At 35.8% G+C, this 26,414-nt stretch overlaps 1 protein-coding gene across 2 annotated transcripts; it reads right to left on the reverse strand.

Annotated features, from left to right (window-relative positions):
* Positions 1–2,412: 2,412 nt before the first annotated feature.
* LOC139130127 (uncharacterized) lies at positions 2,413–26,216 on the reverse strand. 2 transcript variants are annotated; one of them, XM_070695846.1, is made up of 5 exons: positions 24,983–26,216; positions 23,711–23,806; positions 21,810–22,198; positions 19,293–19,829; positions 2,413–6,109 (listed from the first exon to the last, which is right to left on the reverse strand). In XM_070695846.1, the coding sequence occupies exons 3-5, from the start codon at positions 22,003–22,005 to the stop codon at positions 5,343–5,345; spliced, it is 1,500 nt and encodes a 499-aa protein (XP_070551947.1). In that variant the 5' UTR covers positions 22,006–22,198; positions 23,711–23,806; positions 24,983–26,216; the 3' UTR covers positions 2,413–5,342. The 2 variants fall into 2 exon arrangements, with proteins under 2 accessions (XP_070551947.1, XP_070551948.1); XM_070695847.1 differs by having other exon boundaries at positions 21,810–22,186; positions 23,707–23,806.
* Between the last annotated feature and the right edge of the window lie 198 nt (positions 26,217–26,414).

A 26,414-nucleotide genomic window follows, 5' to 3' on the forward strand; every position in this document is an offset into this window, starting at 1 on the left:
AAACAGAGATTTTTTGTCAAAGTGGAGTTAATCCCTTTCCTGTCCTTTCAGTGGATTGCATCATGTTGTATTTGTAAAGATTCAAATGTGTACATGTTTATCATGTAGTTGAATGGAGGCGGCCATATTTGGGTGCGTCACCCATTTATTATTTGTCTCACTGAAAACTCCCATGCCACCCCACTCTGTGGATAATTATACTTGAGTATACTTGAGTATATATCTCTGAGTAAGAACATTTCTATAAACTAACTTCAATCTTAATATAAAATCATGAAAGTGATGTCAAAGTTGCAGCTCATGTCCCTTAAGCATATTTCACTCTTTCCATAAACATTGTGTGATAATACGAAATTGTCTTTCAAATTTTTGATATTAATTTAAAACTATTTTGCAATTCAGTACAAACTCTCACAGGTCAAAGACAGTTTCCAATTTCATCAGTTTCCATTTTAAACATTGTAACTATATGTAGCTAGTTCAGACTCAACCATTAAAATACAGCATGGGTGTACAAAGACCAAGGTAGTGATTTTGTTTAACAGGCTAACATTGAGACTGGAATTTTACCTAAAACAGGAAGTGCTTAGTGACCGTTATAAAATTCCCCCCTCTAAATAAATAATAATAAATAACATACCCTCTTCCAATCCTGCCACTACCCAAAGGACCTGAGAATTGGCCAAACCATTGCTAAAAACAACAGGTTTAGACCAAGATCTATTGTGGTAGGGTTGGTACTGTTGTATTGCACACTAGATTTACTTTAGTCATAGTTCTGTGAATTGTGACTCAGTTCTTTGTTTCAGTCAATTTTTTGAAAATTCATTGAATCAATTTACCAGTAATTCATAAAATCGATTTACCAGAATAATATATTGTTGCAAAGAATGACGAGGGTATTGTAAGTTCAGTGCAATGATCATCAGAGTGAACTGTTTTATTATTTTCATTGCCATACAAGAAGTTTGCTATTCACACATGCAAAACACTGCTTGAAAAAGTGAAATTTTTTCAAAGAGGACAGATCAAAGACAGAGTACAGGTTTCTCAAAATGATTGTTGTCTTACAGTCCCTCAACCACTGGACAAGTTTTGATATGGATTGGGCTCAGACTTTGTCATTTTTTTTTTTCTCTTCATCAAGAAGTGAACACATTGCTAAACTTGGATAAAATGGCAATTAGTAGTTTTAAAAAAAGTTATGAAACACTCTTTAATGTCCTTCGTAAACATGTCACTCTCAAAATGGAGAAAACTTCAAACACTCATTTCTTATGATGACTACAGTACAAGAGTTTTATCCTTCTTAGGGTACAGGGGTGATTACAATACAACCCCTTGTACATCGCTACATGTAAGTGCAATATAAACAAATTTTAAAAAATAAAGTTTGAAGTGTGTTGATGGTGACATGGCCATTTTGGCCAGATTTGCAATATTTTACATCAATAGTAAGGAATATGTGAAAAAGTAATTAAACAGGTCAGTATAATATGTAAGTATGTCACACATTATTGCCAAAGATGTCATTTGCAATTTAATTATTATATCAATCCTTGTCATAAAGAAAGCAGCTGCGTTTTTAAACTTGTAATTTAGGGACTGTGATTTTCATGTTTGATATAATCTACCCAAGTTTAATCCAGAATTATTGCAAATCTTTGGTAAATTTTGTTTTTATTTACAAAATACAGATTTTTGCATAATTATTTTCTATCAACTAAATGCCATTTTCCAATCATGCTGTCACCCATATCACTCTGTTTGTGAACTCAATGACCTGATAGGGTACTGCATGCTGAGTAGTTCTAAAAATAGAACATGATGTCATTCTCTATTTTGTCTGTGGTTTTGTTCAGCCAGACTACAGAGTGTCAGCATAATGGAATAGGTTAAACCATTGTGTACCAGTCAGTGTCTATTCAAAACGTTAGGTTTTCATGGAGACTGAAATACAGAATAATACAGATGTTGTGAGACTGACAAAATACACAGATTGTCATCTTGGTGTGAAACAAACAATAAAACTTGTCATGCTCTGTAGGTGACAATTAAGTCACAAGACATATGTTGGTATGGTATTTGATGAAATCCATTTCTAAAAACTTCAGAGATCAGAGATGTGACATCATGCTAGGGTGTGGCCCTCAAACAAGTGGTATATATCAAATCTTTTACATTGATAGGCAAATGTGAAAAAACATTCCTTATTGTTTTCTAAATCATATTAAAACCAACTGTTATTTTTCTCAGCATATTTACATGCCATCAAAGAAACTTTACACTCTGCATATGGACACCACATTTCAGGACTGAGCAGACAGTCAAAACCATAACCCCATCATTAACAACTCTTGTTGATTATCCGTGCAAGTATTGACTAAAGTTATTTTTACATTTCTTGATACAATCAACTTTTGCATGCTGTGGTACTACATATTGTATGCTTTCATTGAGAGCATTTGGTTGAGTCAAAATATGTAATTACAAATTGGACTCCAGTATTTGAGACACGTGGATCGATATGGATGTAGATGCAGGGACATGTTGATGATAGATATGTATAATTGTAATAAAGATATTTTAATCTTGTCAGTGATAAGTGTCAGTATCTTTAGATAGTGTATATTATTCATCACCATTAACATTTTAAATCCTTTTAAGTTTGTTGGATATTGAGATTCAGTGCTTTGATTTTGTAATAAAATGTTTCAAATTGTACAAATGTGGTCAGATACTTGTTCTGGTTTGTGTCTGTGTGTCTGTGTCTGTATGTGAACATGAAATTGTTGCTACAATTATCCAGAATAGGAATCTGTAATTTACATTGTTGGTGGCTGACATTGTTAAATAAGAGCGACAATGTAAAATAAGAATAATTTTCTCTATTGAATGAGTAAGACTAATTCTAGTGAGCTCACCTTTTAAACTAGTAGCCTAATTTGTGAAATCTTGTACTTGTTAAACATGTAAACAAGTCTGAAAGCAGCATTGTTTACTAAGTATTTTGGCCAAACAATGGTGTAGAAAGGGCTAAAACTTTAATTTGGGGATTGAAAAGTTACGCTTTATTGTAATATTTCAATATTGACAAAATTACTGATTTGAAATCTTCACTTCAAAAATCTTCCGTACATCACTACAAAAACAGCAAAGCAAGCAAGGAAACTTCTTTTGTTACTAGTACAAGATAATTCAACAAAAAAGAGAAGATTTATATGCAAACGTCCATATAAAGTTTGGTTCGTGGACAATGCTGCTTTAGTCCACACCATGTGCACGATTCTGCTGTGGGATGGCAACAACATAAACGTAGCTTTAAAATACACTTCTTGCCGTCGAGGGCGCAGTTCACAGGGAAAAAACCCCAGGCAAGTGCTGAACAGCTAAACTGAAAAATCGTATCGGTTCTCTTTCTGGTAGAGTGAGAGTGGAAGATTATAATGTGATATACTTCCTGAATATTCCTGAATATTGATTGAACTGGAAGAACGGACTTAATGGCTTTGACCTTTGAGTTTCTTGGCAAACACCGCATGAAAACGCATGGATTATTGCCTGTATTTTAGCTGAATAGTGCATATACAGACAGTCACCAAGAATCAATACTTGTATTCAGTATAAGCCTGTATGCATGTTGACTCATGTGAATTTCCCAGTATTATTCTAAACTAAAGGCAATACAGGTGGTGTAAATTAAAATGTATTATTGTTTTTGATGCAGTGAAAGTCTTAAACTTTGAAAGTGAAGTCTATAGGCCATGGCGAATAGATTTACACAGATAATCTATTTCAAACTTCGATGATTTCTTGTGTTTTTGCTAACTAAAGAGTGGTAAGGTTTTCTGTAGTCAAGTCAAAATGGTCATATTTCTAAAGTTTCAACTCGCGATTGTACAACAAAAACGATAGATTCTTCTCAGGCTGTCGTTTGTAAAATATCAATAAAGTTGACTCTTTGGTAAATTGTAACTCTTATGCCGATGACGTTATTTGAAGACCGACTGTTTTGATCGAGATGGTACCACAGACAGACCACAAGAGAAGCAATGGAGTATTAAAATATATAACAAAAAAGTGGTCTTTATTGCCCATGTTGTGTATTTGTCTTATTTTCACCAACGACGGTCTGATTCTACAAACATCGCTTTTAAAAATGTTTATTCTTTCAACACTCTTCAAATACTAAATACCTTTACTAAGCGATACTAGAATCGATGTGTGTTCTTTAAAATTTATTACAGTGTCACAACTTCAAATATTGAGAAATTCTTTGTTCATCTATGCTGTTGTTTGTATTTTACTTGATTAAATACGGCAAAAGAAAATTGCTGGAAAGACTAAAGTTTGGGTTATGAAGCAACGGCGGCACTGCCGGCTGTCGTTCTGACAACGGTATTGGTCATAGCGCCCCCTTGCGACCAACAACTCCCTGTGCTCTGATACAGACAGTCAGTTGAAACATGACAGTTTGTCCACGGTAGGACAATTTGCCTGCCTCCGTAGAGAATTCCAGAAAAACTAAGGAAATCATTACCGATGTTGACAAATCAGTGCACCTTAGGATACAAAAAAGACATCGGAATACGCAGGTACGTTTCCGCACACACATATCTGTGAAAATAGTCAATTTTTATGACAAGTTTTATCAACACAATTGCAAAAGGGAATAACGTGCTACGTAGCCAAATTTTGAAATCAATGGGTCTGCAAATTTTTTTTCAAATTATAAAAATTTACAGTGACGATGTAAATTTTCCTTAAAATATGACTATGTTGTATTATAAGTATACAAAATAATTATTTTTTTCCAAAATTATGAGAAAATACAGTTTTTAGCAAAATTACAACAAAAATTCAACATCTACAGTCTGTCGGTTGCATTGTGTTGTGTAAAATTAGTCTGGAAAGTTGTAGATTTTCACCAGAAATATACCTGCAGACTTGACATGTTATATTGTCATGTCTGCTTCTATGTATGTTTCTGTACACTCATGCACACATCTGTGAAAGTCAAAAAATTATTCTGACAAATATTTCACAAAATACTAAATATTGCAACAGTTTGAGGTTGGACAATTTAAAAAAATCAAAAGATACAAAATGTTTTGTGAACATCAGAAGAAACGGTCTGTCCAAGATGAAAATTGAAATTTTGATCCAAAAATAGCAATCAAATATGCAAATTATCTTGAAAAATACACATTTACAGCCTGGCAGTTGCAATGAGTTGTGTAAAATTTGTCAGAAAATTTGTAGATTTTCACCAGAGATATCCCTGCAGAGTTGACATGATGTGGTGTCATGTCTGCTTATATGTACAGTAGTTTAATACAGTATTACTGTGTTACAACTAATCTGTATGGATTATCCTTACACAGTGCAATGTAATGGGGTTTCTCTAACTGACCTTGACCTTTATAGCTGAGAAATTCACCATCACAATTGAAGTGAACCACTCTATTCCCACTGTAATCACAAACATATATGCCATCTTGTTGGTGATCAAAACACAAACCCCAAGACCACTTGCAGTGTCCCTTGCCAATGTCTCTTATACTTTGCATCTGGTGATTCAAAACATGAACACATTCCCTGTCTTCATCTGATACAAAAATCCATTTCTTATTCACAATCAGATCACAGGGATCTCTGACTTGTCCTTCTTCAGTTCTTGCAATGTGTTCACCAGATTTATTATATTTTCTCACATATCCATTGAAGTCACCAATGAATATAAAACCATCAGGACTCAAGCAGATACCTCTTGGATCAATTCCTTCTTTGCGTCCAAAACAGTTTAAAATCTTGCTTTGTCCAGAACTCACCACAACTTGACCATTCCTGTGGTCACTCATAAAGTATTGGTCATTGTCTTCATCCACTGTGACATCCACCGGATTAAATGACTTTGGGAATGCATGGAATTGTAAGATGAGATCACAGCAGAGTTTGATTGGATCAATAACCTGAACTCTATGATTCAATTCATCACATATAACCCATTGACCGTTGTTCTTGATGTATATTCCCATGGCCTCATCAAATTGTCCCGGCATTGATCCTTTCCCCAACACTGCCAGAACACTTTCCTTGACCGGATAGCCTATAGAAAACGAAAACATAAATAAAGGTCAAAGGTCAACTTGCAAACTACAATTTCTATGAAGTCAAACATTTTCTGATCTCACAAATTTTGACTGAATGCAAACTTCTTTTGTTTACACAAACACATGGGACATTTAAAGGAACAACTTCCTTACATTGTTATGTAACTCACGTGTTTCCATGGCAACACAATTGTATTTTATTGATGGAAATGTGATTTTCAGTCCATAAGGTAAGTCATTGTATTGTTTTGTTGATGTGTTACTGGTGGAGCAGTCAGCTTGCAAATAATCTTATCATGATTTGATTTCATCAACACTTTCATAGTTTATTACCGTGTATGTTTTGGGGTGTTTTGTAATAAAACCTGATATTTTCATCAAAATTTTATTTACCTAAATGATTTTTTGGTTTCATTTGTGATGTTGGCCATGTCAAAATTATTTTTTGTAAACCAGTTTCTACTCCTCCATCCAAATAATGTCAGACTGTAGATCTGTGGTTTCCTTTTATGATGTCAATATTTTGATGCTAAAGGGATGTTTATTTGTTTGTTGTGTTGGCCATGTCAAAATGATTTTTTGTTTCCTAGTTTCTATTCCATCGAAATATTGGCAGACTGTAGATCTGTGGTTTCCTTTTATGATGTTAATATTTGATGTGAAAGGGATGTTTATTTTTTGTGCTGGCCATACCAAGAGTTTTTGTAGTTTACCGTAGAGAAAAGATATCCTGCCTTTTGCATTCCAGATTACAAACTCATTTTGACTGATGATGTAGTTAATGTTTTATTATTTAATTTGTCATCTAAGTTACTCTAAATGTTATTCCATTCACCAGATTTAGTTATTTCTCTAAAATATAGTAGAATTATTTTATTTTTGGACTTGGACAATCTAAATGTCATTCCGTTTATGATATTTTGTTGTTGATTCTCCCAAAGTGCAGAGAATATCTTTGTTTGACTTGGCTATTCCAAATAACTCTAAATATTATTCCATTCATCATATTTTTTTGTCTCTAATATACAGCAAGATAATTTCTTTTTTCATTTGACCATTCTAAATGTTATTTTGCTTTCACAGTTTTTTTTTCTCTAAAATGTGGCAGAATCAATGTATTTTTTGAATTGGCCACTGTAAATATTATTTTCCTTTACCGTAATTTTTGTTCACGAAATTGTAGTAGAATTAATTTCACTTGGCCATTGTAAATTGTAAGTATTATTTTTGTTTATCATGTTCAGTTTTCTTCCTTAAACAGTCATCAATTTAGAGCATATCTTTGAGGACAGTTTTTTATATGGAATAATCATACAAAATTTTATTTTCATTAGCAGTTTCACATTATATTTTCTCAAACTTTAGTACTTGTATGTTCATAACAATTTTGCAAATGGTGACTCATCTCAACGCTGCCATCATATTTCTTTGTTTGTTTTAGGCCATACTGAAATTTTATTTTGTTTCATCGCTTCCTTAGTGCAGGTATGACTTAATCATTGGAAATTTCGAATTTATTTCATAAATTTCCAGTGTATCTGTACATGTTCAAGGCTTAGTAATATTTTTGTGTCAATTTTCTTAGCCATGTCAAAAATATAATATTGTTTAACATCCATTTTGAACTGCTATTTTCATATTATCTCAGATTTCTGAAAACGTTCAAAATGTAATACATTAGGAATGTGAGCATACCACATACAGAGGGTCATCTTGGTCATATCCTTAAGTTTTGTCCCATAATCTCAGACCTCTGGATACCTTTTATGTCCACTTTTGTTAATGAACAGGACGTATCAAAATACTGTAGTCATTTTTATGTTGTGTTGGCCACACTGAAATTTAATTTTGTTTTAATAGTGTACTCTCTCATTTCCATCTTCATAATCTGAAATTATTTGTGTTTGTTGGTTGAATATCTATTACACATCTCCAATGCTTGTGCAACATCTATAAGTTTAATCGTTCCATGGCCATGCCAAAATGTTTTATTTCTGCAGTTTGTCTTTCGGTTTCCCATCTTTTCTCAAAGCGTATTACCTTGTCTGTATTTATGGTGTAAATTAAATACAAGAGTTGTGCTGACTGATATGCAGGTAACTGGGCCATTCAAAAATTCCTGTGTTTAACATGCTTTTCCATCTCTGTCTGAGTATCTCCTACCACCTGGACCAGATATCAGTTTCTGTGCTTCCCAATTGGTAAGATCTAGATTTAGGTCCTGGTGTTTGATTACATCTGCTGTTGATAAATTTCTTTATTTTTTATGCCATATTTAATGATGGGTTCTTCATTTTTTAAGTGGTCACTATTTTATGTGGCCAGTACAATGACTTCGGTACAATCATGAAAATATTCTACAAGTTACGCTTACTCTGTTATTATTTGTAAATATTAATTGATTTTTGTTCTTTACAATGTATCCAAAAATTTAAAGGCCAAGTTGCATTATGCACCTTGGTGTGCAACTTGAAAAGCAAGGCGGTAGGCAAAGTTGACTGCTGCAATGCTCAACAAGTTGATTGAGCTATGCAGCTTGGTTCTAATTTGACACTTCATATTCTAATAACACACGCGTATTCTGATATTGTTTACAATTTATGTCATGCTAAACTAACTTTCCTTCTTTCTTTGCAAATTGACCTTTCATGTTTTTACGTGGCCACATCAAAACAAAATTTTGATTTAATCCTCTTGCCACCATTGGTTTCTCAACCACCTATTTTCAATAGACCTATATTCTGTCATACAAAGAAATTGTATTAACATGTCAGCCTGTATTTATTTGTCTGTTGATTCAAGTAGTTGATCTGTACAACTATCAAATAAACGTCATGCAAGATCTTCAAAGATTCTCAATATGTCTTTATTGATTTCACACAGGTCATTTCGCAGACCATCTTTAACTTCCATGATGAATAATGTATGCGCAGAAGACACTGAGTACTAGTGACAGAATTGGAGATGTTATCCTTGACAAAGGTCAATCAGTCAGCCATGGTGAATTTTATTATGAAGTGAAGTTCATCTAACACATTGGTTGCGAAAACTTGAAGACAGATGATGAAGCTACTAAAAATGTCACCAACTCTACAGATTACATCCTTACCAGTAGTAACAACAACGGTGAAGATGTCTTTGGGTTCAACTGAGCCTGAAATTCAATACCGTGTACATATTGTACACACAAACCAAACGGCCCTTTTCAGGGCCATCACATCCTCCAAAAAGAGAACTACCGTGTACAAACCATCATCATACCTTCCACACTCTAACTTTTCAGAAAGGACAAACATTCTTTAAACATGAAATGCAAAATAAAGACCACCCTATTTTTCGCAATTGAAAGCTTCGAATATTGCCAGCATTGGTACAAGTAAGTCCACGATGAAACCAAACAAAGGCATTTACAGAATAATTTCTATGAGATAGAAAATGTTTCATATGTTTAAAAGCACCTGTAATCTGTATCATTACATGTTATTTGTGTCAGACAGTTCAAAACTGACCGTATAGATGATTGAAGACACAAGGAATTTTTGTGAATTCATTATAAATTTTGGCTGTAAAAATTCAAAAACAGATTTTAACACAAGTAGATTTTTATCAGAACAAGTGTGCAGGATTAAACCCAACCTGAGTCCTTTGAAATTATATTTTGATTTATAGGAACTTTTGACGTTTTGATGTGAGCTGTAAGTGATAATTCACCAATACCTTCTGAGGGAAATGTGTTGAAAATTTGCACAAAAGTTTGTAAGAAACCAAAAGACAGCAAGAGTACTGAAATTATCAGATAGAAGCTAGTGAGGTGTCGTAAAACTTAATCATAAGATGCCATGGTTCCTTGTTTCACCAAAATGAAGATATCCATGCTGGTGCATATATTGATAGGTCTTGTTGAAAAAAGGCCATTCATATGATTTTTCTTATTCTCTCAATTTTTTGGTCATAATTCGTGCTCATCAATGGATATGTTATAAATTACTGAAACTATATAATTCTTTTTTCAGTTGTACGGTATTTCAGGAAAATCGTCAAAAAACTTGCTACTTCCAAAGTCCAGGTAGAAATGTTGCTGACTATACTTTAGAATGCTGACATTTTTGCTTGATGTAGCCGAAGCAATTGTACTTTGGTGAATAGCTGGATTTTGAAATGAATGATCATCCAGGACCTGGTACGACAACAGACTGTACTTATGAGCTGAGAAATAATCTACTTGCAAGAAATTAACTCTTCTATTTCTCTTTCGATTTTCAGAGTTCTAGTAATGATATCTCTGGTCTTGGATTTTGAGTTGACCATGCATGTACTAGTATATCCCCTGTATTCACCAGCTAATGTGACCCAGCTGTGATCAGAATTTAACTCAATTTCAATTTCAACTTCTGTTCTAATTTTCAGAGTTCTAGTAATGATATCAGTCTTTGATTGTGAGTTGACCATGTACTGATATATCCCCTGTATTCACAACACCAGCTGATGTGACCCAGCTGTGATCAGAATTTAACTCTGTTTCTATTTCAACTTCTGTTCTCATTTTCAGAGTTCTAGTAATGATATCTCCAGTCTTGGATTGTGAGTTGACCATGTACTGATATATCCCCTGTATTCACAACACCAGCTGATGTGACCCAGCTGTGATCAGAATTTAACTCTGTTTCTATTTCAACTTCTGTTCTCATTTTCAGAGTTCTAGTAATGATATCTCCAGTCTTGGATTGTGAGTTGACCATGTACTGATATATCCCCTGTATTCACAACACCAGCTGATGTGACCCAGCTGTGATCAGAATTTAACTCTGTTTCTATTTCAACTTCTGTTCTCATTTTCAGAGTTCTAGTAATGATATCTCCACTGTCTTTGATTGTGAGTTGACCATGTACTGATATATCCCCTGTATTCACAACACCTATGTGACCCAGCTGTGATCAGAATTTAACTCTATCTCTATTTCAACTTCTAGTTGTTCTAATTTTCAAAGTTATATACCCCAGTCTGCCTGTAAATTTAGCACAGCTGTGCTTGTTGTATACATCACCACCTTTCATCCTGACCTCTTCAACAACTTCAAGGCCTCTCACTGCTGGTACCATATAGGTATGAAGATCAGTAGCCTAGACCCTATTCGTCGCTTTTGGCATTCGTACCTACTCCGTCTAGCCTCGAGGTCCAGTATTTAGCACCATAGCATAAAAACAGCTCATTTCAAAGTGAATGCAGGGTGGTCTCCAGGAGGGACGATGCAGATGTCACTGGTGTCCCTTTGAAAGTCAATCAGCCCAAATCTTCCCCTCATGATTGACCAATGATTAAATGGATGTTGCTCATAAGCTAGCTCATAAACTAAGCGTTCTCTGGCTAGTTTATGAGCAACACCCATTTAATCATTGGTCAATTAATTATGAGAGAAACATTTTGACTGATTGACTTTCAAAGGGATGCCAGTGATATCATCGTCTCTCGTGGAGACCATTCACTTTCAAATGAGCTGTATTTTATGCTTCAGTGCAAAAAGTGGACGGTCGAGGCTAGACGGAGTGCCTGGGGGACGAATGCCGAAAGCGACAATAGGTTCTAGGCTAGTCACAGTTGTCCTGAGTGATATCATTGTATATTATAGACTCTTAAGTCTTAACCATGTAAATTTAATCCATTGTACACCAAAATTTTCAAGACCATCTTTCATCTTACATGGATTAAATCAGTGCCCCAGTCCAATGATTACCAGACACTTAGATGGTAAATGTATGTTGGATAGGCCATGTCTTGAAAAATGTCTTGTGTATTGGTAAATCTTCATAGAAATCACAGCAGATAATAGTTACTCTGAGCAAGCAATTTCTCATCAGACACTTTGGCACCTTAAGTTTGAACACTTCAACCAAATCCATTCTGTAGCATAATGTCTGATTACTGAATCAAGGAAACGTTTGATATTTGCAATATGCAGCTAGTGCTTGGTGATTTGTAAGGTCATAAAATGAACTTCTTTGATTTTCCTGAACAGTTCAGCTAGCAACACATCTATTGTAATCAAAACCTGCACAAAATATTAACAACAACTGAAATTCTATTTTGAACATACAAAAACTGAATCCTTCAATTATAATTTTAATTCCAAATGTATGTACGATTGAAAGAGAAATGCATGGACATAGATTTACAATCTACACCATGAAATGAGGAAGAACAAAAATAATCATTTAAACCAAACAATTAATTTTTAACTGGGAAAAAGAGCGGAATTCAGCTGATTTAATTTAAAGCCAAAGTTTACATACATGTATTGAACTTTTGTTTCCTTGTTAAGCAGTGATCAAATTGTTCACTGTAGCTGCAAGCTAAATGCATGCTTATGAGTGTCAGATTATTTGCGTTACCTTTTCAGTATTAAAATTGCTCAAAAAAGCACAAACAGTTTATACCAGTACTTACTGGTTCAAAGTGGCTGAATTGTAGTTACTGTAGCATTTTCCCAACATTGATGTCATGCACTCATCTAGCATTGACAGTCTAAGTTACAGCTGAAACGGAGTCAGCGTGGACTCTTCGTTGTGCTTTGCAACAACATAAACGCATTCACTGATGTTTTTCAGACAGAACACCCAAACTAAACGTCATCAAAGGTACACCGCCTATTCAATCATCCCACAAATCAAACAAGATTCAATTTGTATTCTTTATAATTGTTACAAAAAGTTCCTCATTATGAGTTGAGAATAAAACCAAAAATATGGTTACATGGTATATCCTGTACAGAAGGAGCTTGAACAGCGTGGTATATTAAAAAAATTGTGTCCTGCGTCTGCATCTACACAACTGCCTTGGTCAATCGAGGCGGTAGCTTCAGTGAAGACTGGAACAGCATCAACCAAACAAACACTGCGGCAAGCAGCTCAATATAGATTGTTGCCAGTATTGCCAGTATTATACACCTTATCCATATTCGATGCCACCTTCATCACCCTGTGTCTGGCATCCAGATGAAATTCTAACGATAGCAAGCATGCCGTCATCGACTGTTTGACCAACTCCTCTGCCCCCCCCCCCCCCACCACACACGCTAGCCACTATCATCCTAGTATGGTATATTTTCCACAGACACTATCCGTGTTTAGTGTCTGTTGTTTTACCCAAGACGTAAAACCCTCGCTTCAGTTTCTGAGTTGGACAAAATCATTGATAATATTGAAATTTAACTTTTTTAGGTTTTTTTGATGTTCAAGACATGGATATATTTGTCAATCACATCCATGATGAAATCAACATGTTCAAAAAACTGTAAGTCCCGGTAACGCCTGCACGCTTTCCAATAAATATATTTCGTGGCATTTTCTACATTGTCTGTGTGTTTTGTCTGTGAAAACATCAGTGGCTGCATTTATTTTGTTGCGACGCACAACAGAGAGTCCACGCTGACTCCGTTTTCGCTGTATGACATGACACACACATCACGGAAAACCAATCAGTAGGAAAATTGCATTGCACTGTAAAGAGCTGATTGTTTGTCAGTGTAAATTAACCATTTGTTGTTATATTTCTAAAATTACATGACAAATTTCTGCACTCAAGTCTTAACACTGTATACCTTCAAAAAAACACCATAAATGTATAAATTACAGTAAGAGTAAAAACCCTAAGCCTTATAATTGCATTTCATGCTGTTCATGTAAATTTGAAGTTCATTGCTAAACAGAAGAAACACATGAATTGAAGATGATAGTTTGGTTGCTCAACCCACATGATGATATCTTAGATTCTCTCACAGCCAAGATGCTTTGCTGCAGTTTAATTTGTTGCAATTCATTGGTGTGTTCACAATGGTCTGGCCGGGCCAGCCCTAGCTACCCCATCACGTAGCGAAACTTTGCTGGCCACACTCTGACCTGACAGCTCCCCTGAGATCGAAATCAGGGCTGGGGGATATATATCTACTCCGCGTAACTAGGGAAGTGTGTGGGATAGAGACTATTTATAGCTGGTCTAGGATCATGCAGGTCGGTGTCGGTCAATTTAATCACGTGCCTTGAAATTGTTTTAATTTTTCAGCAACCTAGATGTGTTTCACAGTAAATTGATTGATACATAATATAGAGATGTCTCCATGGTGTGATTGGCGGGTATGATGACCCTGCTTAAAAATGGCTGCACAGAGTAATGCTATTCACAGCTAGTGTGGCCTTTTGACTTAGCTACGTACAAAATAGACACTTGCAGTTTTTTTCTCACTTGAAGGTCCCAAACCCAAATAAAGTATATATTTTCTGAAATAGGACCGTGCACAGTACACAGTCATTATTTGCATAATAGCCACATGACAAATGTTTTGCTGAAACTTTCAAAAATTTGTTTTTTTTTCCTTTTAATGAACACATTGCAAGATTTCTGTTTGAAATTTGGGCATTTACAAGCCTTGGTAATATCCTTCAAATTCATGTTTGGGATTTCCTTTATATGCCTTTTTTTTGTCATGCTCTATTAAAGGTGTTAGACTAAGGTTCTTTTCAAGAATTTATAATTGTCACGCCATATAATTTGAATGGAGACTTGGAGAAAAAATCACAGATATGGATTGGAGGGATACTGCTGAAGCAATGCATGAATTTCAACCAGAAATCTTGCAGTGTGTTCGCTAACAGGAGGATAACCTGATTTTTCAGAAGGTTCAGCAAAACGCTTGTCACGTGACTATCATGCAAATAATGACTGTGTACTGTACACGGTCGGATTTAACAATATCAGGGCTTTTAGAAAATATATACTTTATTGGGGTTTGTGACTTCTATAACTGAGAAAAAAATAAAAAACAGAAAGTGTCTGTTTGGTGTGCAGCTACCTTCTAATAGTATATGCTATTCCTGCCAGATAGCATCACTTCCCGTTCAGCCAAGTCAGTAAAAAGCGGTATTGAGCTAAAACATGACGTATTTTCACCCACTTGGCTTGATATGTTATAGCATCTTTAGTCCATAAAAAATCATGTTTTCAGTATTTATGTTTTCCACAGCCTTCAAAATTTCAATATCATGTGAAAATACACCATATGGAATATGTTGCATTTCACTAATTTTAACATTCTTGAACTGATAGTTGAATATGGACTTGGCAGGAAAAGGGATACTATACAGCAAGTTTACGTTCGATTATTGTAGCAAGGGTTTGTTGGCAAATTCTTCTATGCATCTGTCAAAATTAACTCTTCTCTATGAAAATTTTGATATTTTGACATTTCAGCATTTTTATCATTGAGTTTTAGCTACCGTAACAAATATTTTTTGAGATATTTTGTGAACTTTTTTCATGTAAGTTTCTTAGTATCCTTCCTACAGCCTGTTTGAAACACCCAGTATTTTGTGCACCAATGGCACTTGTCAGTATGTGAGATGCATGGTTTGTTGACAATGAATTCCAATTACAGATCTGAATTTGATTAACAACACTGGTAATGCAGGACATACATATACATATAGAATCAATGTAGACAAGCTTGGTACTCATGGGTATTTCAACATGCAGTAGGAACTAAACAGAGCTGTCGCTGACACATTCAACAAAACCTTGAAAAACAATTGTCAAACTTTACAGTCACTTGTCCTGTAATTACTTGTCGTGTAATTATGCTGCAATGGAGCAATGTTTAGTTTCATATCACCATCTGTATGTATATTTATATACAATCTATTTACATTTAGAATAAAATGTTATTATCTACAAAATAATGACCACTTCCTGTACACATGTTCACTTTGTAATGACAGGAACATAATGCTTTAAAACAGTGTGGAATGCATGTATCAGTAATCCTGTATAACATAGTCTGTTGAACCCCAAATATTTATTATAAGACAATTAATACTGAAACATCAAATGAATAATATAGTATCTGAAATAGGTGTTACTCTGAGAGACATCCACAATATAGGCTGGGATAAATGATCACATGAGTAAATTTTTATTTTGAAAAATATTTTCACTGAAAAAACTACAATTTTTTACATTGATTTATTGTTATGAGTCAAAATCCTGAAAACCTAAAATCAAGATACTGACACGACAGTGTTGACACATATTTTCATTGCACAAGTTATTTCTTGCATTTGTACATGGAAGCCATTGGAATTAGCTGATAGTCACTGTCAATTTGTAGTCCTGAACCTTACAGGCAATTGACCTTAAAAAAACATAAACTACAGTAATTAAGACTTAGATGACCAGAAAATTACATGGCATCATCAAAGACATGCAGGACTACCCCCAACATGTCAGCATAGCCATAAGATTGATTTCCCTGTACTCGCTCATATTTATATCCTTGCATAAATGAAACAATATACCTGTATTTATATGAAACATAACATTAAGGTAGAATGCAGCTTGGGGAACAGACATTCAGATTCTCAATTCCTCTGAATACTTCTGTGGTCTGCCACCTTTGCAGGCTCATTTTAAAGCTCTTGAAGAAAGAATATTTTTTCTACCATCTCAATTTTTGTCTAAAATTAAAAGATGTTTTTTTTCCATAGAGTCAACACAGGGATGTTGACCATTTTGAATTTAAAAACATTGGTAAATATTGGGTAATTTGTTTCTCTACTACAAAACTGTGAACAGCAACGACTGATTTTATTTCTTGGTTTGGTAAGAGTGTGGTTGAAAGTTTCATTGAGGAAAGTTGCAGTGAAAATTGAAGCCTTTCACTTTTGATGCCCATACTACCTTACAGAATATGAATACAAAAATGCAATTTTTTTATAATTAGATGCAAAAATAAAAAAATGTGCATTGTCAATGAAGAAAAATATGTCAATTTTGAAGTAGTTGCTATGTTTGTCACGGCATTTAATGAAGGCAGAAACTAAAACCGAGGAAACGACTTGTCTTGTTTGTGTGAAATATGTATATGTAAAAAGATGATGAAAGTTTTTACTATAAAAACTGTCTGCTAGAAAATACAGCAAGGATATTGATAGCTGTCGGATGACTAGAATTTTTGTCCACTTTGATGCCAGGTGTATAAGGTCTGTGACTTATGACAGCAAAAACATGAAGTGATAAAGGATCAGAGTAACCTCTGACCTTTGACCTGTGGTAGTTAGAGATGTCTGTACTTCTAAATAACAGCCATCACCATGGCAAAACAAATATTTGTGTTAGCACTGTAAACCTGCTTGTAGAACCGTAATTCAAAGTGGTGAAGAATTTACTATAAACAACTCACCATTATTAGAAGATCACAAAGAAATGATGATTTAGTTGAATTTCCTTTTTTCATTTTGTTAGTATATGAGAAGCCAATTGACACTTATGCAGAAGTAGCTAACTACCATATTCATGGCAGAGAATTCAAGATATTGTGGGAATTTACCTATTAAGTGTCTCTCTAGACTGCAACGAATATTTTCACACAAGAAAAGAGAAAAATACAACGTCCAGGATAAGAACTTCAAGACACAATGACATTGCATTAGTTTTAATAGCGACGTATACAAAACAAACGGGATAAAAAGTCAAGTCAATGAGTTACATGTATTTCTCTGTTAAAGGGACTAACCCTCTGATGTTATAATAATAAAAAACGCGATTAATTGTTGTTTTATAAACTCCCAGGAAACAGTCATGGCGGGCTGATATTATTGTGAAAAATGTCTACCCTATGCCAAAGCTGGAAGAGTTCAAATTTTGAGATGACAAATTTGTGTGGTCACAATGATGCAAGTACAGATTGTGTGATTAATGATACAGAATAAATGAAACAATAAAATATTGGAACAAAGTCTGGTGCTTGACCTCAATAGCATCCTGAACAGGGTTTCACTAGCCAACAACAAAATATTTAGCGTGATTACGAACTAGAGGAGTCAGTCAGATTACTATCTATTCATCAAAGTTTCCAAATTAAGATTTGTAATGGAAGGACAATTTATCAATTTTCGAAACTACTGACGTTACTTCTCGGTTGTCTTTACCAGAGGTCAATATACTTTTCTTCCACTCATCGTGTACGAAATGGACATCGAGGTGATAGTAAAAAGTATTTGAAGCAGAGTTAATCCAAAATTCGGTCAAACAGAGGAAGGTCTGTGCAGCTAAAGCTTTCAACGTGACATTCAGCTGCATAGATGATTTCATTCCTATAAACAAATCCAAGTTCATTGACTATCCCTCTATGACTTATTCTCCTGAGTAAGAGATTAAAGAAACCACATAATCAGATTCCTTGGCTAATTTATGTCTGGAAATTTTCTTTTAAATTGTCTCTAACGGCCACCTTTCCACTACGTTGTATGACAAGAAGGCTTATGTAAAGCGTATCTATACATTCGAACGCTTTTAACAGGTGTCATGAACTGATAGATAAGTATGATATATCACTCTGAAAACAAATGATCACTGATAGCATCGTTGACATTTGTTTGTAGATTAAGATCACTCCCTGTTTTGACTTACAGATCGATACATGGCGGATGTCACCACGTAGGGCAGAATGCTATCCATTTTCGAAACTTCTGACGGTACTTCTCAGTAGTCTTTACCAGAGGTCAATATATTTTTCTTCTACGGATTTAACTTTGTTATGTGTACCGGTATTTGTTTGTTGTCTATGTGTAATGCGCTGTTTGTGTTTGTCATATCGAGTTTGTCACTGTGAAAATTGATGTATATTATGGCTTATGGCTGTTGTTCTGATTAAATCTGTAATAATAATGCCAGTCCTTTCCATCCATATACAATCGATGGTTTTCAATGGGTCATGTTATTTGTTGGTCTTGAAAGTTCGATGTGTGTGCTCGAAGGTGGGATAGGTTTCAACTTTGTGTATAAACGTTTGTACTCTTTACTCAATACCTTCTGGTACTTAAAATCTAAGAAAGTCCAATAATTACGGTGATTCTGTACATGCCAATGTGATGTAAACAGCAGCAACAACAAATTAGTGATCTTCAATTTCATAGGCGAATAGGAACAAGAAAACAAGATCGATAGGTTCTTTGTGGTTGTTTTGGTAAATTTTAGCTACTGTCGACCCTCTTTTTCAAGGCAAATTTTATGCCCGATATTCAACTACATGAAGGTGACAATTTATAGTCTGTATTGGTCAGATTCCAGAAACTACACATGAGATTCCTTTCAACCTGATACTGAATCATGGACTGACTTAGCAAAACACTCACCTTGATTAACTCGTTCTACATCACTCTGCATCTTTTCAAACTCTGCCTTTCCAGCTGCATACTTTTCCTTCACAGGTGTAGCCTGGTTTGTGATGTCTTCGCTCTGTATCGCCAGCTTTTGACCAGCTTCATGCAGAGCAGCTTTGCTGGTAGCAGAATGTTTACTGGCATGAATTTTCAGCTGCACAAACTCATCCTCCACTTTGTAGAAAGAACTGGCTTCATCCTTCAGAGTCACTATATACCGTTCCTTTGTACTTTGAGATTGTCCGAACTTGGCTTCCTTGAAATACACATCAGGTCTGACTTTCCATTGCTTTGTGACAAACGTTGATCTGTGGCCCTGTAACTCCTCTACACTGAAGTCATCTCTACTCAGTAATTCAGAGATGGTTTGGTTGTCCCGTATTTGCATCCGTGACAGGAGTAGATTTAGACTGTCCACTGTATGGTGCCGGGTAATATCCTCACGCGGTGCAGCCTTCAGTTCAGTTATTGCAGCAACACTACGTCGACGAGATGGAGTTGTCACTGAACCTGTTGAGATGAATGTAGAGCACAATTTGTCCAAAATATTGACAATATATTCTCTGATATGGATATGCATTAGTCCGCTTGAAGTTGAAAAATGTGGATTATCGTTTCGTTCAACAAGAACTTTATTTTTTACAATACTCAAGAAATGACTGTGACAGAACAAGGATTAGCTATATCTGTAATTGGTTTTGTTTTATGAATTAGGATTAGCTGACTTGGTTTAACCGCAATGGCTGTAAATGCGACTTGATTCATAATGATGCAACCAAGGTGAGTAGAGTAGCTCGGCTATGGCCATTGCAGTTGAACATCTACTTTGTAAACTTGCATGACTATTGTTCTCAAACTACGGTAGTTGTGTTGTAATGTAAGATTGGGATCCACTCAAAATGTAAAGTATTCTCTGATTTTTGTATATGATTTACTCTGATTAATAAGAACAAAAATAAAAAACAAAACAAATAGATGTTCCAGTTCTACTTTCGGAGTTAGGCGGACATTAAGTACCCCTACCCTGCGCTTTTTTCTCTACTGTTCAATAGGCCTTTTTGTTTATTTGTTTTTGATGATTTCAAAATTCATTTGCTTAACAGTTAGGGAATATTGTCATTTTTCTCATTTTCGCATATTGTGCTTTGATTTATTCTAACAACAAAAATAAACACGGAAATGGGGTACCCGTTCATTCAGAGCTACGGGTCCTTGACACCCCGAACTCACTCTCTTCCGGTACACTTGCTCCTGTCGTTTGTAGACAATTTCTGCAAAGAAAACCCTGAAACTTGTCAGGGAATATTTCTCTTTCTCTTATTTTCATAAATAGTGCTATGATTTCCTTTAATAACAAAAACAACACAGAAAAATTGGGATTACCGGGCCACTTTTTAGTTGATGTCATGAGGTACCCGTATCCAGCGCTTTTTCAACCATGGCAAAGCTTACTTTTTCATAAGTTTTTGGTAACCTCCGCGAAACACTGGGTTTAAACTTGTTAGGAAATATTGCATTTTCCTGTTCTTTGCATGTTGTTAGAGGTAAAAAGAAAGGCAAGAAAAATGTAAGGAAAAAGTAGTGTATCCCATCTTGTTTCTTCAGATACATAGAAATATGCCCTGATCTTTGATGCAGTTTACACTGCTGTAAGACAAGTTTTAGCGCTAGAAACACGTAGGGAGCTGATTTAGACTTACGTATTGGTATTTCCTGCAGTGTAGACTTCTGAAAATGTCTTTACAAATGACCTTTAGATTTTAGGATTAAAAGTGTGTGTTGATGACCACTTCATAAAATTACGAGATGATCAATCAGAAGCTATAGGATAACTGCTATTGCTGAATCAGCATGTTTATTTTGCATGTTCCTTTGTGCAGAAAGGAATAACCTTTCCATCTATCTTAAAATCTCAAAATGACTTATCATTTTAACGCTTTTGTGAAAGTTTCAAGAAAATGACAATATTACAGGGATGTTTCTCGCATTTCTGCATGCCAACCAATAGAACTGGCTGATACTGTGCTATCGGTGAGTAGTTCTCTGCCTTAGGAGGCATTCATTAAAAGGCAGTAAGTTTTCAACCTTACCAAAAATTACATATTGCGATGTAAGCAGTTTTACATTTTGTTTTTGTTTGTTGGTTAGTCAATTGCTTGAGTCGTTCGATAATTGGGACATTTAAGATTTTCGAATGATATTTATAATAATTCAATTTTCTTTCTCATGGGCTTGACTTCTTTGGAAGAAGGAATTTGCCTCGATATAAACAAATATGTGACACTTTTCTGTCATGAGTAGTTCAGTATCAAAGTTCAGTTCATCAACTTGTCTTATCTACTCATCTCAAACTACCACTTGTAAATACAGCTAACGGACTCTTGATTATAGGTAGTCACTCGCCTCAGTACTTCATATTTGACCATTTGTAACAATAGTAGGACAAGTGCCTTCACTGTTAGTTCAAACACTTTCAAAGTGTACAATTACCTGTTATGAGTGGCAGTTCTCTCTTACAGAGTAAATACTCCTGTACTGGAATGTAGATATCAAGGGTTAGGTAGTGAGCTTGAATTTTGCTGAGTAGTGTTGGTGTGATGATTGTAGAATGGATGGTTTTGTCCAGTCGTCCACTGATGTACTCACTCCACAGAGCTTCCAGTGCTTCTAAGGATCGGCATTTCATCACGTAACGAAGACAATCCTTTCCCCACTTTCTCCACCTCCAGATCTTTGTGTATACTATTCAAGGCTCCACCAGTTCCCTCTGTTGTCGGTCTGTTTCCTTCGTGTTCATGAAATTCTGCTTCAACTTTATCCATGGATGAGCCATTCCTTGCATTTCCATAATGATGCTGCAACTTGCACTGTGACTGTACCTGAATAGAACATTTATTACGTTTATAACATCATTATATATATATATATATATATATATATATATATATATATATATATATATATATATATATATATATACACATAAGTATACACCTGTCCTCGTGGGAAATGACAGTCAATACTCGATGTAAAAAGCAAAGCGTTATAACTTATAACACATTACTTCAATTACAAAGTTGTAATATCTGTTACCTAATTAAGTTTTATACGTCCTCCAGTCTCCAGACAGATACACAGAATTAAATAATTCCTCGCTCTTCATTTTCATTGGTATTAGAGAGGTTTGGCTACACGTTTTACGTGAACGTGAATGCGTAGAAGCGTAGAATTCACGTTGGCGTTGGCGTACACGTTCGCGTGCTAAAGTCCGTTTGGCTACGCGTTACGCCGACCGTTCTTGTGGCAGCGCAAGAAATAATTCGGCCCGGCTTGGGTCCGCGTAGTCTGTTTCCGCATCACAGGGATAGCTCAATGGTTATCCGGTATGCCGCGAATCGACGAAGAAATTTCACATAAAAATAACGAAAATACATGAATATCTTTGAGGATGTCACTATCATATGTTCCAACTAACAATGTGCATGAAAGATTCACAGTTTTTACCATGTTTTGATACCTAAAGATGAGAATAAATTTACACGTTTACAAATTACGTGAAAACAGCTGTCTCCACGTAAATACGCGACGCCGGCTCCGTGTGTACGTGAAGAACGTACGCACAAGTCGATGACATCATCGCAGAAATTCGTGACGTTACATGTTCACGTTCATGTAAAACGTGTAGCCGAACCTGTCTATTTTTATCAAACGTGAATACCACCAAATACAGTTATGGTACGTCCAAGCCATGTCAATGGGAAAAAAGGAAACGAATTCGAAAAGCTAGGTTTCTTTGAAGATTGCAATTTGCATGCAACTAAGGTAGCAAATATTATACGTGTACTTGAGTAATTCATTATAATGTTTAATAAAATAAATAATAGACAGGTTTGGCTACACGTTTTACGTTAACGTTAACGCGTAACGTCACGAATATCTGCGATGATGTCATCGACTTGTGCGTACATTCTCCATGTACGCAGAGCCGGCGCCGCGTATTTAGGTGGAGACATTTGTTTTCACGTAATTTGTAAACGTGTAAATTTATTCTCATCTTTAGGTATCAAAACATGATATAAACTGTGAATCATTCATGCACATTGTTATATGATAGTGACATCCTTAAAGATATTCATGTATTTTCGTTATTTTTATGTGAAATTTCTTCGTCGATTCGCGGCATACCGGATAACCATTGAGCTATCCCTGTGATGCGGAAACAGACTACGGGGACCCAAGCCGGGCCAAATCATTTCTTGCGCGTGCCACAAGAAGGGCTGGCGTAACGCGTATCCAAACGGATTTTTGCACGTGAACGTGTATGCCAACGCCAACGTGGATTCTACGCGTTCACGTAAAACGTGTAGCCAAACCTGTCTAGAATCACTTACCACACATGCGTTGTTGACCAGATGTTTGTGGTGATGTCGAGACACTGTCTTGAGATGTTGATGGTGGGTGACCGGTACTGTCTGACTCAGCTGATTCTGGAGATAGAGAAGAAAGTGACAACCATGGAACTGACAATATTAAGTTAAATGGAAGACAAAGGGACCTAAAGTCAAACCTGTCTTAGTGGCCCTCACTAATCGGGCACCTCCTTACAGTGGCCACTTTGTGGCAGTCCCATAACAGTTTACATGTAAAAAGCCCTGTACAGAATAACCACCTCTCTTATGTGGTCAGTGGTCACATGTAATTGCTCCAATGTTGTACAAAACTTGTGTATAACGGTCAGCATATCTGACCCTGACCTCTGTCAACAAATTTTCAGACCGAAAGTATGAAATGTGTCTATTTGACCAGTATTTATAGCTCGCATCACAATTGTTGCAATATCAAGAATATAAAATCGGGTTCAGCATGCAGTTTTTACGTTTTTACTGATATTTGAAATTCAGAATGGCCGCCATTCCTGTGTTAGCTCTTTGGGAGTAGTAGAATTAATTCCCTATTTACACAACGCTAAGCCGATGATAAAAGCCATTTACTCCATAAACTATAAAACGAACCCCGCAAGTAGTAGACCAAATGAATATTGTCGAAGTCTTGGAGTCAGAACATCTGTCCCGGGAGGCTCGTTCTAAAGCAGCATAATGACGTAAGCTGAAAAGCGTTATAACAACATTTTGGCATTCAGACTTCCATGTATTGCTTTGACATTGGTGATCCAATCAAATGATATGGGCCCAAAGAAAGTTAAATTTACACTGATAGACTATGTAGCATTTTTTAAACACAATTTAACATTAGGTAATGAATTCTAGCAAAACGTGCTTCAATAAAAAATTCTCTCAGTGTCACTTTGCTTAATGCTGAAAAGAGGAGGGAATAAGATGACACTAGAAGAGAGACATCTGTAAGTTTTATTTCACTGTCAATACGAAAGGAGTGAGTTTATGTTTCAATTGGTATTGGAATGAAAGTAGCATTTTTATTAAGATTGCCTGATTACACAAACTGGTTATTATAAAACGAGTAGTCTGTCCTAAAACTTGAAAAAAAATCCCACCCGAACGGATTCCTGTTAAAATACTTCAACTTTCGGTTATTTTACCCAATGATTAATTTATGGTTGAGGTCAGGAGAGGTATCTTGATGCTAACATCATTATTATTACATATGTGAAGTGCTATCTGTTGACATATAATTAACCTTCTTACCGTGTGCTGTCAGCTGGTCCCTAGGTATTTCTTGTCGTGATCTTGATCGTCGAGTACGTCGCATTATCTCTTCGACAAACTCTGAGTTCAACTTTATCAACTCTTTCATCACTTCAGTCTTCATTATCTCCTTCATCTGTTTTGCCTTCTTCAGATAAACTGGGTAATGTTGGACTACTTTAACGATCTGATCCCTCAGTGTGTCCGGTCCGCTTCGCATTTCAACCACCACATCGTCTCGATAGTCTGGAAAATACTTCTCAATGAAGATATCACCCTCTGACATTACAGGAACTAGTATTGGCCTGCCGCTCGCGATGGTGGTGATGGTGACAAACAGCGAATGAACGGAACTTGGTGGAAATATAACGAGATGGGAATAGCGTAGTTGTTTGTAAAAGGCATCTTTTACGAACCCTTCGATGGAAAATCTAAGTTTTGAGTGTGGATCCAAATTCTCTATGACATCTTTGTCATCACTTTTTTGAGTGCAGAGAATTTTCCATTTCGGTGGTTCTTGTAGTTTCTCATACTTGCTAGCTACCAGGTTCATAGCCTTTGGAACAACGCCACTCTTATTTAGCTCCGGAATCGCGCAGTGTTCAAAGGGAGTCAATATTTGGAAATTACGACTATCTGGCAATTTCGAAGGGTTGGCAGATCAAAGTAAACCTTATCCGGTAGTGGTATCAGCTGCAAGTGTTTGGTTGACGGCAGATCGCTTTGTATGTAGGTAAAGTGGTCAAATACCTTTGGTCCTATGGACAACACAACGTCAGCCAGATGATTCTGTTCGTTTATCAGTTTACGATTGTATTCGAACAATTTCTTATCATAAGGGAACATCTCGGGTGTCAAATCGTCAGGATTCCAAACGTTGACATGACAGTATTCTACAGCGGGGAGTACTTTGCCTTGAATGTCAAGTGCGACAGCAGAGGACACGATTGAAAATCCGAAAATGAACTTTAAGTTTGTTATTTCCTGTAAGTGAAGGAAAAAGGTTTCATGTGCTGCAAGCCAGATGTAGTTCGGCTCGCACACTTCAAAAAGCGCTTTCCTTACAGGTAAAAGTAAATTCACTGCTAATCTTCTCGCTTCCCTCTTCGTTTTGCCGTCTGCTTCTAAAACAGTGCAGCGAATGGTGAGTCCACACGATTTCAATTGATGTATGAGTTCATAAAGTGAGCTGCGATACCACTATCAATTGGTGACTCCCATCTTTCTAACAATATTAGCGCTGCATGGGGCTCCAAAGACGAATCCAATGGCATTTGTCTGGTCACAGCCAAAACAGGAATTAGAAATGAAGGTTGACATAATTTTTTTGTTTGTCGACAGAACACAGACATCTGATAAAAATAAAAGGAGATGGTATCGTGAAACAGGAAGGATAATTGTGCCCGAAAATATGTACTATGAGAGGACAACT

The sequence above is a fragment of the Ptychodera flava genome, chromosome 3 (genome assembly GCF_041260155.1).
Source record: "Ptychodera flava strain L36383 chromosome 3, AS_Pfla_20210202, whole genome shotgun sequence".
NCBI lineage: Eukaryota > Metazoa > Hemichordata > Enteropneusta > Ptychoderidae > Ptychodera > Ptychodera flava.